Source organism: Xenopus tropicalis, chromosome 8 (genome assembly GCF_000004195.4).
Source record: "Xenopus tropicalis strain Nigerian chromosome 8, UCB_Xtro_10.0, whole genome shotgun sequence".
Classification (NCBI taxonomy): domain Eukaryota; kingdom Metazoa; phylum Chordata; class Amphibia; order Anura; family Pipidae; genus Xenopus; species Xenopus tropicalis.
Genome location: NC_030684.2, coordinates 45982192 through 45997187, shown reverse-complemented (window position 1 = coordinate 45997187; position 14996 = coordinate 45982192). Strand labels below are relative to the sequence as shown.

General features: G+C 41.6%; 1 protein-coding gene across 2 annotated transcripts in view; it reads left to right on the top strand.

The window, feature by feature from the left end:
* The first annotated feature begins 2714 nt into the window (after nucleotides 1-2714).
* tmem255a (transmembrane protein 255A) overlaps nucleotides 2715-14996 on the top strand; it is a 30387-nt gene continuing 18105 nt past the window's right edge. The window contains exons 1-2 of one of the 2 annotated variants that reach the window (XM_012966529.3): nucleotides 2715-2992; nucleotides 14819-14961. In XM_012966529.3, coding sequence (XP_012821983.1) covers nucleotides 2938-2992; nucleotides 14819-14961 — 198 coding nt within the window. In that variant the 5' untranslated portion in view covers nucleotides 2715-2937. 2 annotated transcript variants of the gene reach the window in all.

Below are 14996 nucleotides of genomic sequence, written 5' to 3'. Positions count from 1 at the left end.
TATATGAATATCCAGTTGTGTGCTTGCAGAGAGCCACAGCCTGATGTATACCCAGTTATGAGACCTAAAGTATACCGAGCAGTCCATCTACTCCTAGTTGCCATTCACTGAGATGATGGGCCAAAGACCAGGGCAGCTCGGCAGTATTGAATGCAATATTGGGGCACAGCTATACTGTGCCAATTGCTATCTTTATTTATTTAGTTGTTTGAGCACTCTGGTCATCTGAATTTATTAAACACCTGTGGCACTTATTTACCATTAATGGTTAAATTTGTACCCGTGCAGCAACCCATCGTAACCAATCAGTGCTTAGGCTAATGTTACACAAAGTTTATTCTCGGCAAGCTGAAAAATTCTTGCCGAAATTACGCCTCGCTACTGTAAAATACGATATGATCAGTTGCAAGATATGTAGCCGATATCCGCCGAAAATGCAAAGTCGGCTACATGTGCCTGCAATGTTTTTGGGTACAGTACACATAGGAAGATTTTACAGTAGCTGTGCATATTCTTGGCAAGCGTTTTTCGGCTTACTGAGAATACACTCCATGTGACATTAGCTTTAGCTTTTTCAGCTGGTAAATATAAATTTAGGAAGACTTTTTCTGGCAACAGAATTGTATTAATCACCTTGTAAAGTGTGTTCAGACAAATGAAATTGGATTCAATCAGTATCAAGATTTATTGAATATTCTAGCAAAAGCAAACTTAAAAATACTATAGCTTCATACTTGTTCTTTGTCCTTAGACTTCTCTGGAACTTCATGTCTCAGTCCACTCATTATTTGGGATCTGAATTGCCAAAAGTCTGTGATTTGTGCTATTTCTTGAGCTAAACAGTGCAAACAGGAAAGTGAAGCTACTGCAAATTTGTTTTTTGGGGTAGACAATTAGATTATTAGATTATGAGATATCCAAAAGGGGGGTTTGCTAACAAAACAGTCACAACAAGGGATGAAGGAAAGGTTGTTTATTGGTAACCTAATAATTTTTCTTGGAAGGACTAAACATGGAGCAGCTTTAGTTTCCCTGTAACAACCATAAATAGACTTTTCCTAATTAAAACAATAATTAAAAAGCAAGTTCAGGACAAGCTCTACTCATTGAACTCTTGTAAGAGAAAGGGGTGTGTGATCATTCTTTAAAAAATTACAATAAGGACTAATTAGGTAGGGTACCCCATTATTCTTCCTATAAACCACTTTGGGATGTGTTGGATACAGGGTTTATCCCGCTTAAACAAGTCCTGTTGTGCCGGTATTTTTGTGCTATTTCGATACAGGGTTACATTCCTCATTTTGGTAAATCTCAGAACCCTTTGCTTATTTGGATTTGACTGTATCGAGTGTTTAGCCAAATATAAACCCTTAATATTGTGTGACTTTTAGGCTAATATTATTCTGGAGAAAAACACACCAATTTGCTACTGTACAGTGTTCCAGTGGGGCTGACAGACATGGTATCCACTTGGCAGAACTCAGTAGGAATGGATTTTAGACCGAAGACACACAACTGTGCCCAAGTAATATCAGCCATAGGCTCTGTGCAACTGAAGGAAATAACTTCTTTACCTATTTTATAGCCCAGCCTATCATATGTGTATGTATCATTGTGTTTGTTTAGCTGCAATGAAGAAACATACCAGTTAAAGAAGTGGGCTTTATATTTCAATGAGGAGCCTATAGAAACAGCTTTACTGCAGGCAGAAATGCATTTAAGGGAGATTAGTTGCCTGAGGCAATGGCCCACAGGAAGGAGCATATTTATAATAAGGAAACTGAGGGCCTGTGCCTAGGGTGGGAGGTTCTGGGGGCAGCCCTTGGGTGCTTACATTTAAAAAAAAAAAAAAGATGCCCCCAGCCTCCGCCACAGAAATCTGGTGATAACGCTGAAGGGGGTCACGGTGCTTTGTGGAAGCGATGTCATGTGCGCCTGCTGATGTGACAATGCCGGTGCATGTGAAGTCACATGAGCGAGATTAATCTTATCTACCACAGGCAACTATTCTTCCTGAAATGCCTTTCCACTGGCAATAAAGTGAATCGCTGCTGGGAAGGCATATGCATTTCTTTGCTTTACAAAGTCGCACAAAGGTTCCTGCAGGAGGAAACCGTGTGACTTTGGAAAAACAAAGCGATACATATGCATTTATTGCTGGTGGAACTGCATATCACGGTGATTAGTCGTCCTCAGTAGCAGAGATTAAGGGTGAAGACACACAGAGCTACTTAGTAGCAGCTACTTCAGACAGTGGCTAAATACCCTGCCATAGACAATACTGAGAATTGCCCCTGCTAAAATACACATAGAGACAATTATCAGTAAATGATCTGCATCGTCTATTTTAGTAGCTGTGACAAGAAGCTGCTACTGGTAGCTCAATGTTTCTTCACCCTAACCAGGGGCGACTAAGCTCTCTGTGGGACATCAGCCTTAGCAAGCTGTAATGAAATGGTAATATCGTGTTGTTATCATCATAGATAATGATCTGTTATAATCTGTGGTAGTATTCCACAGAACATAAGATTATTTCGAATAAACTACACGCTAGATCAGGATGTTTGTGGGAAACAAAGGTTAGCAGGAGATCTACATTGTAGACACGGAGTGTAAGGTGTAAACAAACAAGCGAGTGTCTGTAGCGAGTGGCTCCTATCCCCCCACCCTGCACCTCTCTGCCTATAACCCGCTGTCAGTCACAGATGGGCATCGCGCATGCGCAGGGCGTCCTGCTTGGGACACAATGCTGCTGTCATGATGGCCAGCTCTAACGTTGGACTAGGCATGAGGAAAAGGTGGTGGCAGTGAGGCAGCCCGTATGGATGCTCTAAGCTCCGGGAATCCCCACTGCACCTTCGCCTTATCCAGAGGTTCCTTTAGATTTTGTTTTTTTCTTTTGCCGCAAAGTATCCGGACACTGACCCCCCTTGCAGCATGCTGACTCAGCAGCCATCCCAGCGCACTGACATCCAGGCTGCAGACTCTACGGGTGAGTGCCGCTTTCCGGACTGTCAGAGTGCGCAGATTGCGCGAAGGTGCTCGACCGGCGCAAGGGTTAATAGGTCGAACGGTTTGTTTTGGTTGCGCCGTAATTAGGCTCGGTGACGTCATCGGCTTCCCCTACTTACTATCGGGGGCAGCGTGTGGCTATGGGCTCTGCGCTAGCTGTATAGTAATACAGGCAGGCAATATGGCATTGACTTATGTTGGCTGCCTCTCAATGACTGCATGGGGATTCATTTTATTGTGCGCTGGGGACATTTAAGATGAGCTGTGTGGAAAGATTTGATGTATATATATTACTAGCCCATACCATTGTTATTATCATCATGTATTTATTAAGCGCCAACGTTCTGCGGCGCTGTGCAGTGGGGGGGTTGTATATAGCAAAGATATAGATTCCAAACACACACTGACTGATATTGGAGCTAAAAACTGTGCCTGCTAAATTAGAGCTCCCAGTCTGAAAGCCAATTACTGACTGGTTGCTATGGGTTGCTGCATAATGCATCTTTGTTAGTACATAAGTCCCCTAAAAATCTGCTCCTGTAAAAAAAAACGTTTTTTTTTTACATGCAACTCCCAGGATTGTCTATGGGTGTTCTGCACTCAGTTTGGTGACAGTCCCATATATATATGTGATCTCTGCCATCTGCGGTTATAAATATACTCATTACCCCCCTGATGTGGCAGTTATAACCAAAGAGGCAAATTTCAGTGGCGGCTCTGTGTCTGTCTTCCAGCGCTACTCTTATTTATCATGAGACTGCATTTTGGGCTTGTGTGACTATGTTATGATCAACCATAAGAGTAGTAACATTAGCAATTAATCTGTTTGGGTTTCTTGCTCAATAGGATTATATGTGTATGTTTTTTATGCGTTTTTAGTTCCCTGATTTATCAGTGCTTACCATCTCTGTTGGTCACTAGTTCTCTGCATTCACAATTACCTTTCCTGCTGTCATTAGTAGATCTGCCAGAATGTAACCTCTTGTTCTTAATTACCGTAAAATTGCTAACTCCCAAAGCTTCTCATGTACTTATTAGTGCCCTTATATTGGTGCTGTGCCATAGGCCACCTCTCACTTCTGTTTTTGGTCATTTGCCATTTAATGTGGATGAAATGTCCCCACTTTTTTTTGCATCTTAATTCATTTTGAAGGTGATTTTATGGGCAGAATTAGGCTAAGACGGTATACCTTAAACATTTTCTTATTGTAATCTGACCTGAAATGCAATTTTATTGGGCTAAAGGGCTAAAGGGAGAAGCAAATGAGCTCCCCTGAGCACTTTTGCAATATGAATAATAAGTATGTCATAATTGTCAATATCTTGTCCATGTCACACAGGGACACAATAATGGTGAAAGGTTTCTGCTGGAGGGGGCACAGCGCCACGCTGGGCTCAGGGTTGCTGTTTCCTTGCTCTGGATCCCCAGCAGTGCCATAAATTTGGAAGGATTCTGATTGGTGAGGCCTTCAAATAGTGAAATAAGCCTTGGGCCCTGGCCCTGCACAGCTAGATATAGTTATATAAAATAAGGGCAGATTTATCAATATGTGAAATTCACACGTACAGAAAAACCCACTTTCTATTCATTCCTATGGGATTTTTAGAAACATGCGCATCCATGGGTAAAACTAAGAGTTTGATTTGATAAATACACTTCTAAAAATCTCATAGGAATGAATAGAAAGTGGGTAAGTTTCTGCAGTAATCTTCATGTGGGAATGAATCTGCCCCATACTGTTTTGTAGCCATGGGGACAGCCAATTAGAAACAGGTAGACGGCAGGTGTCAGGATCACTTAATTTAGGGTAAAAGGGAACAACAAAGGTTATAGGCATATATGCAGACTTTTTGTTCCTAGCAGGCTTCAGAGGGATAGTCATGGTGATCAAAACTCCAGTACAACCTTATTTAATAGACTATGGAAAGCCATAGTGATAGAAACCTGTAGAGAATGCTGCAAACTGTGTCCTCTCTCCATCCTTGCCAAGCGTGCCATAGGGTGAGCTTCCCTATTCTAATACATATGAGGTGACCGCTGACAGTAAGAACATTTTTTGGTTCCCACTGGAGGAACTGCACCAATCCCAACAACTCCTTCTCTGAAATGCCTCACCGGGGAGGGTCAGTGTTCTGTTGCTTGTGCTGCCAGGAGTAACGTACGTAGGTTACTGGGGAACAGGCCGAGTATTGAGTTTTATCAGCTTAGCATAAAGGGAGTAATGCATGCCAAGTACTTCTGCACAAGTCAGGTGACTTCTAATATTTCACAAAACAACATCCAAGGAATATAACTCAAAGCAACTTTCCCTATATACATTCATTGCAAATGTTCAGTGGTTTTACAGCTGGTTGTAAATATAACTAGTGCTGTAAGCAGGGTCTTCCTTGTCTTTTCTTTTCTTGTGGTTTCTGACTTTTGAAACAATGTAGCAGAAGGCAGCTAATTAACATACCTGAGAAGAAGCAGGTCGGTGTCAGTAACTATGGGATTGAGTGTTTTGTAAGATGGTGCCAAATAACAGAAAATAGGTGCTAAATTGAACAAGCGTAGAACTGATTGATTGCTATTGGTGTTGCCAATAGCAATCAATCAGAAATTAGCTTTGAAGAGGCTATTACACTTTAGAAAATGGAAGCAAAGTTCTGATTGGTTGCTATTGGTAACTGCACTGGTGCATTTCACACCTGTTTATAAAAACAGGACCATTGTGTTGCGGGGATTTCAATCTACTTGTTCATAACTCTTTCCCAGAATGTATAGTAAGATGTTTTCAGTATTCATTTATATCTTTGTGGTACAAGATGAACTCTATAGCTGCTGTGGAACTACAACTCACATAATTCCCTAGATAATGAATATCGGGGCCCAACATTGTGTATTATACGCTGGGCTGTGTAACTACTATGTACATCCCTGTATCCAGTTTTGCCTCCAAAGCAAATGATTCCATGGTGATGGCTAAAGATCCATAGGGAAACCTTTCTGCTATGCACAAGGCTGGCCTGTTTGTACTGTGGCTTTCTGGCTTGGGCTTGCTATATGGGAACATTGTCATTTACAGCACATTGCAGCTATTTGCTCCACATTCCGCCTGCCACCCGTTATGTATGAAGTGGAACTCTTGTGTAAATAAGTGCTAGTCCTGAAAATTCCCATTGGGGAGAAAAGCAGTTTTTAGAATAGGAGACAGAGTGAACTGTATTCCTTAAATAAGCAGCTGCTGCTTTCTATCTATCTATCTATCTATCTATCTATCTATCTATCTATCTATCTATCTATCTATCATCATCATCATCTATCATTTATCTATCTATCTATCTATCTATCTATCATCTCTATCTATCATCTATCCATATATATATAATTTGTTTTCTAGTTAGTGCCACTATGGGGGGTAGTCACCATGAATTAGTTCTATAAGCAGCCCCATTAATAGCAAGGCAAAGTTCCCTGCCTGCACAGTTTCATGTTTGTGCGGCTCATTGAAGTGTTTTACTTGCATAGTGTTACCTGTACCTACTGCCTAGGGCAGGGATCCCCAATCTTTCATACTCGTGAGCCACAGTTAAATGTAAAAAGACTTGGGGAGCAACTCAAGCATCATAAAAGTTCATGGAGGTGCCAAATAAGGGCTATTAGGCAGCCTCTATGCACACTATCAGCTTACAGGGGCTTTATTTGGTAGTAGTGCTGGGCGGTATACCGGTTTAACCGGTATACCGGTTTTTAAAAAAAAAACGTTATGAGTTTTAAACATACCGCTATACTGGTATGCGCGCCTCCTGCTGTTTTTTTCCAATCACATCCGGGTTGCGCCCGTGCGTACATGACGTCGGCGCGCATGTGACGTCAGCGCGCACGCGACGTCGCTAGGACGCATTGCTGGAGCTGGAGGAACCACAAGTTGGGTAAGTTCTGCTGGGGGGTTGTGGCTGGGGTTGGGGGGGTTGGGGGGCTGGGGGGGTTGTGGCTGGGGTTGGGGGGGCTGGCTGGGGGGTTTGTGGCTGGGGTTGGGGGGGTTGTGGCTGAGGTTGGGGGGCTGGGGGGGTTGTGGCTGGGGTTGGGGGGGCTGGGGTTGGTGTTGGGGTTGTTGGGGGGGGCTGGGGTTGTTGGGGGGGCTGGGGTTGTTGGGGGGGGTGGGGGGCCACCAATATTTATTATTTATTTTTTATTTATATACCGTCAAATACCGTGATACCGATATAATTTTGAAAAATACCGTGATATAAATTTTTGGTCATACCGCCCAGCTCTATTTGGTAGTAAATCTTGTTTTTATTCAAATTTTAATTGAATTGAATTTTAATTCAAATATAACTACCTGGATTGGGGGCACTGAGTGCAATATCCAAGGGGTTGGTGCGCAACATGTTGCCCCCGAGCCACTGGTTAGGGATTACTGGCCTAGGGAGTCTGCACTTAATCATTGCAGGGGATGAGGGAGTGGCTGCAAATCATTATTGGCTTGGGGAAACCTTGGAAGAAATGTATCTTTTACTTCTCATTGCCCATGATGTAATGGGCAGTGATGTTTTTTCATAGCACCATGTCATTATGTCATTTTATGATTTATCATTATGATGTCATTTTGTATGCAAAGATCTCTTTGCTTTGTCTTGGTGGAGGTTAATCTTCCCCTGAACACAATATTAGACAATAGGTAGACAATTAATATATTAGTCATACATACATACTCATATGTTACTTTGTTTACAGTATGACCCTTTACTCTGACCTTAAGTAATGAAATATATAGGATTTTCCATCAATATGGGGTTGGGTGGGGTCAAGTGAAATTAAACCATAAGAGCATATTTTAAGTGGGTTTAGCTCCTAACAATAATCCATATGATGAATTGTCTGTTTGGTGTTGCTATAAAGGTTTCAGACCCGGGATAATACAAGTGGTATTGCTATGGTAAATATGCAATGATTACATACAACATGACCAGAAAGCACTGGTTTTGGACAGAGGAGGCCTAATTCAGTCAGTGGTTGTTACATCACCAGTCAGTTACACTTAGTCAGTCACTGGAGCAGTAACTTGGTCACCTGATTAGTAATAAGGGGGGTTATTGGTCACACAGATATACAGCATACCATATTATAAAGGCTATGTAGTATGTTCATTGCTAAAAATGAGTGCTGTCTGGCTATACATGGATCGGCATGTTTATATTCTGCGCCTTTGTGCAAGCAATATAATAATACAGAGGCACTAGTTAGAGGCAGATAAGAGCTGGGTGCATATTGGCTTGCTGGTATGGATGCTTTTGCCGCTGTGGCCGTGGGGTGCTTGTCTGATGTGATTAAAGGCATTTCCAGGCAGGCACAAGCTCATTATGCTTTCTGTGTGCATGCTCAGCCTGCTCAGTTCTCTGTAGAGTGTGTGAGAGCCTTCTCTGTGCCCTACATATACCTTTCACACTCACGCAGATAAACGCCTTTCTGCCTCTGCAGAGAGGATTTTGCCCTTGGCCCCAAGCATCACATGGGCCTCTTAAAGGGAAATAGTGATATAGGGGCAAAGGGCATAATATATTGTTTAATTATATTTAGATGTCTGAAGATAAACAATGCCACTCTGGGCCAATTTTAGCTGATCCGATGCAGTCCCTGGCCAACAAGATTTTTAACCTGCCCAATCTGGTAAGTGGGTCAGCAATGAGTCAGCTGCCAGGGAGGGTTCATACTTGGGCAGATAACGGGCAGAATCGGCAGATTAAATCTCCCTGTGTATGACCAGCATAAGTGTTGCCACCAATTTTTTCTTTCTCAAATTTTTGTTTGTACTTTCTGTACTTGTATGCTGGCTCACGAATCCCAACTGATATTCATGTACTTTTGGGCAGATTTGTAACTTTCACTTGTGAGTTCAACATATCAGTCAGTGAATAGTGCATTGTCAGCTAAGGAAGGCGCAGCTCATACCCTTTCCAGCTATTTGCCCCATGGGCCTTTCAGGCGGAAAGGTAATCCTGTACGGCTATCTTAATCTTTGATTGGGACACTCAGGGACCCTGCCATCTGGTTGCCTTCTTTCTTCTGTGCTTGGGACCATTGTTCCATGAGGATAATCTTCTCCTTTGCCTGAAGTCTCTGAAAAACTGAATGGAACAGGTTTTTGTTTAGGATCCATACATTACCCTATCCGTCCCTTAGTCCTCACTAAGTATCCTTTGTCCCCACAACTGCACGGCACCTCAAAAATATCAAACTGTCATCATTCTGCTTTGCTGTTAGAAAGATGCAAGTAAGGGATTCTCCTTGATTGGCAGGGTACAGACTTATCTTGTGTGCATGTAAAATGTAATAAAATGTCACTAAAACGTACAAATTATTATAACTGTTTTGTATAGAGGATAATGTACCACCATATGTTCATATATATATATATATATATATATATATATATATATATATATATATATATATATATATATATATATATATATAGTATAGGTTGAACTGTTGTAACTCCTGATGAAGGTCCTGGGGGGGGGGGGGGGGTGAAATGTTGAGCAAAATAAACCTTTTGAAGATTGATTGTTGTTTCTTAATCCAGGCACCCAGGTAAACAACCTTACATCTCTGCATATTAATAGTATGTAGCTGCCCCAGACTATCTTTGGGCCCTCAAACTGCTGGCATCTGTCCATGTAGCTTTAGATACCGTTCTGAGAGCAGCATTCATAGCAATGTATGTCTATCAAATTAAAGGGGTCCTCCACCCAAAACTCCAGTTATTTCTAAATGGAACTAAATGGAGTTGTATTGTCACCTTCCGTTCTGAAAATGTAACTCATTTCAGCTGGCTTGATACATTGTTTAAGGAGTCAGAAGAGCCAGAATGCAAAAAATTTAAACAGCCAGAAAGTGCTTTCAGTTGCAAATACAATTATAAATAACTTTAAAACAATTGGAAATTAGCAGTGAATGCTACTGGAATGTTAGAATTATGAAAATGATTAAAAATGGTATATTGTTTTTCTTTTAATACTCAAATTTAAATTCGTTCTTTGACAAAAGTGATGACACTAAACAGTATTTATAACTGATACATATATTTATATATTTTTGTATACACGTGGTGAACTGAGGTGGGGCAAAATGAAAGGAAAAAGATGGCCGTGCAGCTCTCTATAGAATAGTTCCCTGGGCCTGGGCTTTATTCTGTGAAGAGGAGAGCTGGGATGGAGTATGAGGTTAGAAATTATAATCATAGGGGGAGATTACCAACAAGGCTGGAGCTAGCGGTAGGCAGAAGAGGCATATGCTTAGGGCACGAACATTGGGGGATGCTTGACCTGGCTCTGATTAACAAATTAGGAATATAAATTGCATAAGTTCATATGTAAAAACCTGCTTCATCTAAATAAACCATTTTCATAAAAATATACTTTTTTAGTAGTGTGTGCCATTGGGTAATCCTAAAAAGAAAAGATACTTAGGGCCGCCCCCTGGATCGTACAATTCACAATGCACACAAACAAAATGGTGTTCACATCTGTATTTGCTCCATATGCCAAAGTGCTTGTTACTTCCATTTTTTCTGAATAAGGCACATACGCAAAGAACAAGAGGCATCGATGCAAAGGAGCACTAGAATTAACACCTGCCTTGCACCCAATGAATAACATGCGACGCCATTTCCATTGCTTTGGTCATCACTAAGCTGGAACTTACACAGTTCGGATCAGTATTAAAGTAGTCAAAACTCAAATGCAACTCTACGCTACTTAATGTGACTTTACAGGAGCTGACTTATTCCCTGTATTTTACAGCTTGTGTTTGTAAATGAGCCCTTAACGCTTTTGCTGAGTTTGTGTAGTGATACTGTAGGATCACCATTATAGCCCCACACTGCTTGGGTAAAAGACTTGGCAATGACATGGGGCCAGTATTTATAGCAACAAAGTGAAATGGAGTCTTTAGAATCTTTCCTCAGTGGGCGACAGATATAAGAATAGTAAGCATCAACGTAACAGAAAACGACACTGCTTTCATTAAAGGCGGTTATACACAGGTTACTGAAACAAGGGAATTTCCCCTGCTGCACATCTAAATGGGATGCTTGCATTTACTTTAGAGCTCAAGGTCGGTCTTGAAGTACATCCACTAAGGTGCTTCCATAGAGCATGAGTATACTAGGCCTCAGTGCCTATAACTGGCTGTATATGTTTCCTCTTTACTAAGAAGAGAATCCAACAGTTATATTACAGCATGTATTTATATATTTCAAAGTATATTTTTCCAATAGTATGTGCTATTGGATAATCTCATATTGAAACACTGCCATCAGTGTCCCTCGCTCTGGCTTGTGTGAGGCACTGTGCTCACACACAAACCAAGGCCACACATACACACACACACATACAAGCCAATGAGTGGACAGAGCTGTTTTACCCCCACACTTCTTCCTGTTAAAGAGCCTGTGATCAGGTGATCAGTAAGTGATGGGACATCATACTGATATGTATATGCCAGTTGGATAAGATTCCTTGAGAGGTCATTATTACATTATAGATTATTTGGTTTCATTCAGAAAGTGTAATCCCATGCTTCCTGTGTCCATTTCTTATCTACAGAAGTCCCTTTCAGGTATAGGGTGGCTACATTTTCTTCAGGCCAGGTCGATGATGTATGGCAGGTGTCTTCAACCTTTTTTACCTGGGAGTAACATTTAATAAGAAAAGTTGGGTAGCAACACAAACATGAAAAAAAGTTCCTAAGGGGTGACCAGTAAGGGCTGTGATTGGTTATTTAACAGACCAATGTGTACTGGCAGACTACAGGGGGCTCTGTTTGGCAGTACACATGGTCTTTATGCCTCCAAATCCAAATATAAAAACGAAGCACCTACTTTAAGGCCACTGGGAGCAGCATCAAAAGGGATGGTGAGCAACATGTAGCTCACGAGCCACTGGTTGCAGATCAGTGATTTATGGGGTAGGGGCAGGAAGGGGCAGTTCATAGACAGGCTGAAAAAGTAGGGGTTACAAATTTTCTTGCTGCTAAATTGCCTCTAAATTTGTTATCCCAGCCCAGCCTTGGCTGGTATTTTACCGGTTAGGCCAGTGAAATACCTGCCAGGTGGCAGCCCTACTCAAGTCCTGTACCTGAAGATTTCTGTGACATGGTTCCTGTGGTAAAGAGGGTTGTGGGTTTCCTCCCATTCCTAATCATTTGGCCTCTGTCATGGTCATTTCCTATTTCTATATGGAAACAGAGAAGAAATAAATGGAAGGATACAATATAGTATAGAAAGACATGAGCGTAAAGAGGGAGGATGGGCAGAAAAATTAGTTGAAAGACCGGACCTAAGGTTTTCTGGAGGGCCTCTGGTATCCCAGTCAGACACTGCTTGCTGCAGATATGAGCAGTCAGGTACAGGCTGGGTGTGTGTCATGTAAACACAATATGTTTAGGTCTGGGGTTTGAGGTATGTTGGTTGGACATCAGATAGAATCTCATTTCTTCATATAAATTTCTGGAAAAAGAATAGCTGTAAGGACACGGCTCTGCATAATGACAGTTCCCTGGTTGTGGAGTGTGTGCATATGTGCAGCAGAGGGTGTGCGTGCTAGGGCTCTCAGTAGTCTCAGTAGTCTGAAGGGGTGCCTGATGTATCCGGCACCTGCTGCAATTTAATATGTGTTACTGGCTGCAACACCGCAAGGCTCCCACGGCAGCTGGAAATGTCAAAATGATATGTTTGTGCACTAATTGTACATATCATTAAATCACTGCCACTCCCACACGCCGCCTGGGTTTTCCATGCAACTGTCCAAATTCAGGTGAAAGCAGCCTGTGCATTCTGGTACTAGGAGTGGTGGCGTTCAGTGAAATTATAATAGTCGTGTACTACCTTACTTTTGAAATAAAGTCAAGCAAATATGTTACCTATATTTAGTACTGATTCCACTAGCGGGGGAGTGTTGGTATGCAGGATATACAGAACAGTGAGGGGTGCACATGTCCATCCCAGGTACAGCACTGTACATGTATCAGTGTGTTTACTGTTAGCATTGTGTGGTGCTATCACTGGGAATCTATCACTGTACATGGCACCGGGCACTGGTTCCCAAATTGGGGGCTGCCCCCTATAGGGTTGTTCAGAGCCTTGGCTGGGGGCCAGAATGAAGTCCAGATGGGGACATGCAGTAATGTAAAATGCCTCTTTTATGCACACAATTCTTTTGGAAGCTTATCATGATGGTCAGTTAGACCATGATTTTGCATAAATGATTATTTGATGCCCTAGATATTTTTGGAACTATTATTGACAAAGCAATGCTCTCCTACATCTCTAACCTTTATATGAACTAATAGAACCCTAGTCAAACATTGGGATTTAAAGAGGGGTAGCTTAATTTGAATAAGTCTGAAAACCACTACTGTAGGTGGGTATAGATCCGGTGAGTAGAGGCACTGCCGGTCCCATAAGCCATTGCTTTATAGTGAGAAAATGGTTTGAAAGGAACAGGCCTGGATTTGTGGGCAGGCCACAAAGGACCCTAGGATGGAAAAGATCAGGGGAGGACATGCTCCCCGCTGGCTGCATTTGAACTGGGGACTGGGCTTTGACAGTCAAGTGAGGTTTTGACAGTGCCAGTGATTGGAGGAACAGCAACAGGAGTAGCAACAGTGGGGAGTAGGTTTGAGCGGGTGGGGTAGGTGTGCGAGCAGGTGGGGTGTTTGAGTGGGGGGCTGGGGAAGTGAGCTGGGGGTGTCTGGCCCTGGGATGGGGCCTAATTGTTTTACCAGCCAACCCAGAACTGAGCCATTCCTTCACATTTACTGGTATCAATATTTAAAAATACAAACCAATAACATAGGAAAGGTTTTATGCACCTCTTTAATATAAGCCTAATAAACCAAAAACTGTATACTAAGCAGAAATATGTGATGACTCAATAATTAAGTAAATGCAGATAATTTTGCCTCTGCCAATTTATGTGTCGCCTTTGAAGTTGGGCAGCACTGTTTGCTTGTACGTTCAGAACATGACATCATTTGTATATGTAATAAAGAAAAGTGTTCTACACCCTGTTTTATAGAGCTGGCAGTTACGGAGGGAGGCCTACAGAGATGTTATATTGATGGTTGCTTAAATGCTGGCTGTATATTTATAGATTAGAAAAAAGTCTCAAATGGTGATGTTTTGCACGCATACTGCAATGTGTATTCCTTTGTCTTCCTCATCTTCACCTCACTTATTGTGCAGATCTATGATATGAGAGGGACACCACGGTAAATCTGGTTAAAGGAAAACAAATTGCTAAAACATCTATAAACTGAGACTCTATTGGTTGCAGAACTACAGTTCCCAGAATTATCTCGTTGAGCTTAGGCTGATGCCTAGGAAAGGTATGGGACCTGTTATGCAGAATGCTCGGGACCTGGGGTTGTCCGGATAAAGGATCTTTTAATAATTGGGTCTCCATACTTTTAATGTTTAAAAAATATTTAAACATTAAAGTAAACCAATAGGATTGGTTTGCCTCTATTAAGGAATAATTATATCTTAGTTGGGATCAAGTTCAAGGTACTGTTATATTATTACAGAGAAAAAAAATAAATCATTTTAAAAAATCTAAATTATTTGATTAAAATGGAACCTATGGGAGATGGCCTTGCCATAATCAGGAGCTATCTGGATAACGTGTATTCAGATAACGGATCCCATACCTGTATTAGGCATTCTGAGGAGCAATGAAGCCTCATTTTTAGTGCATTTGTGTGTTTTTTAGTAATCAGTAATGCCAGGTAATGAACATTTTTTTCTTTCTTTTTTTTCAGGTTCATTTAATAAAAGAAGGCGAAATTCCATTTTTGTAACTGTAACGCTCCTCATCGTATCTTCATTAATTTTTACCCTTGGCCTGGCCGCAACAACTAGAACAGAAAATGTGACAGTGGGAGGCTACTATCCAGGGGTTATTGTAAGTTGGACTATTTATTTTTTTTTGCCTTTACA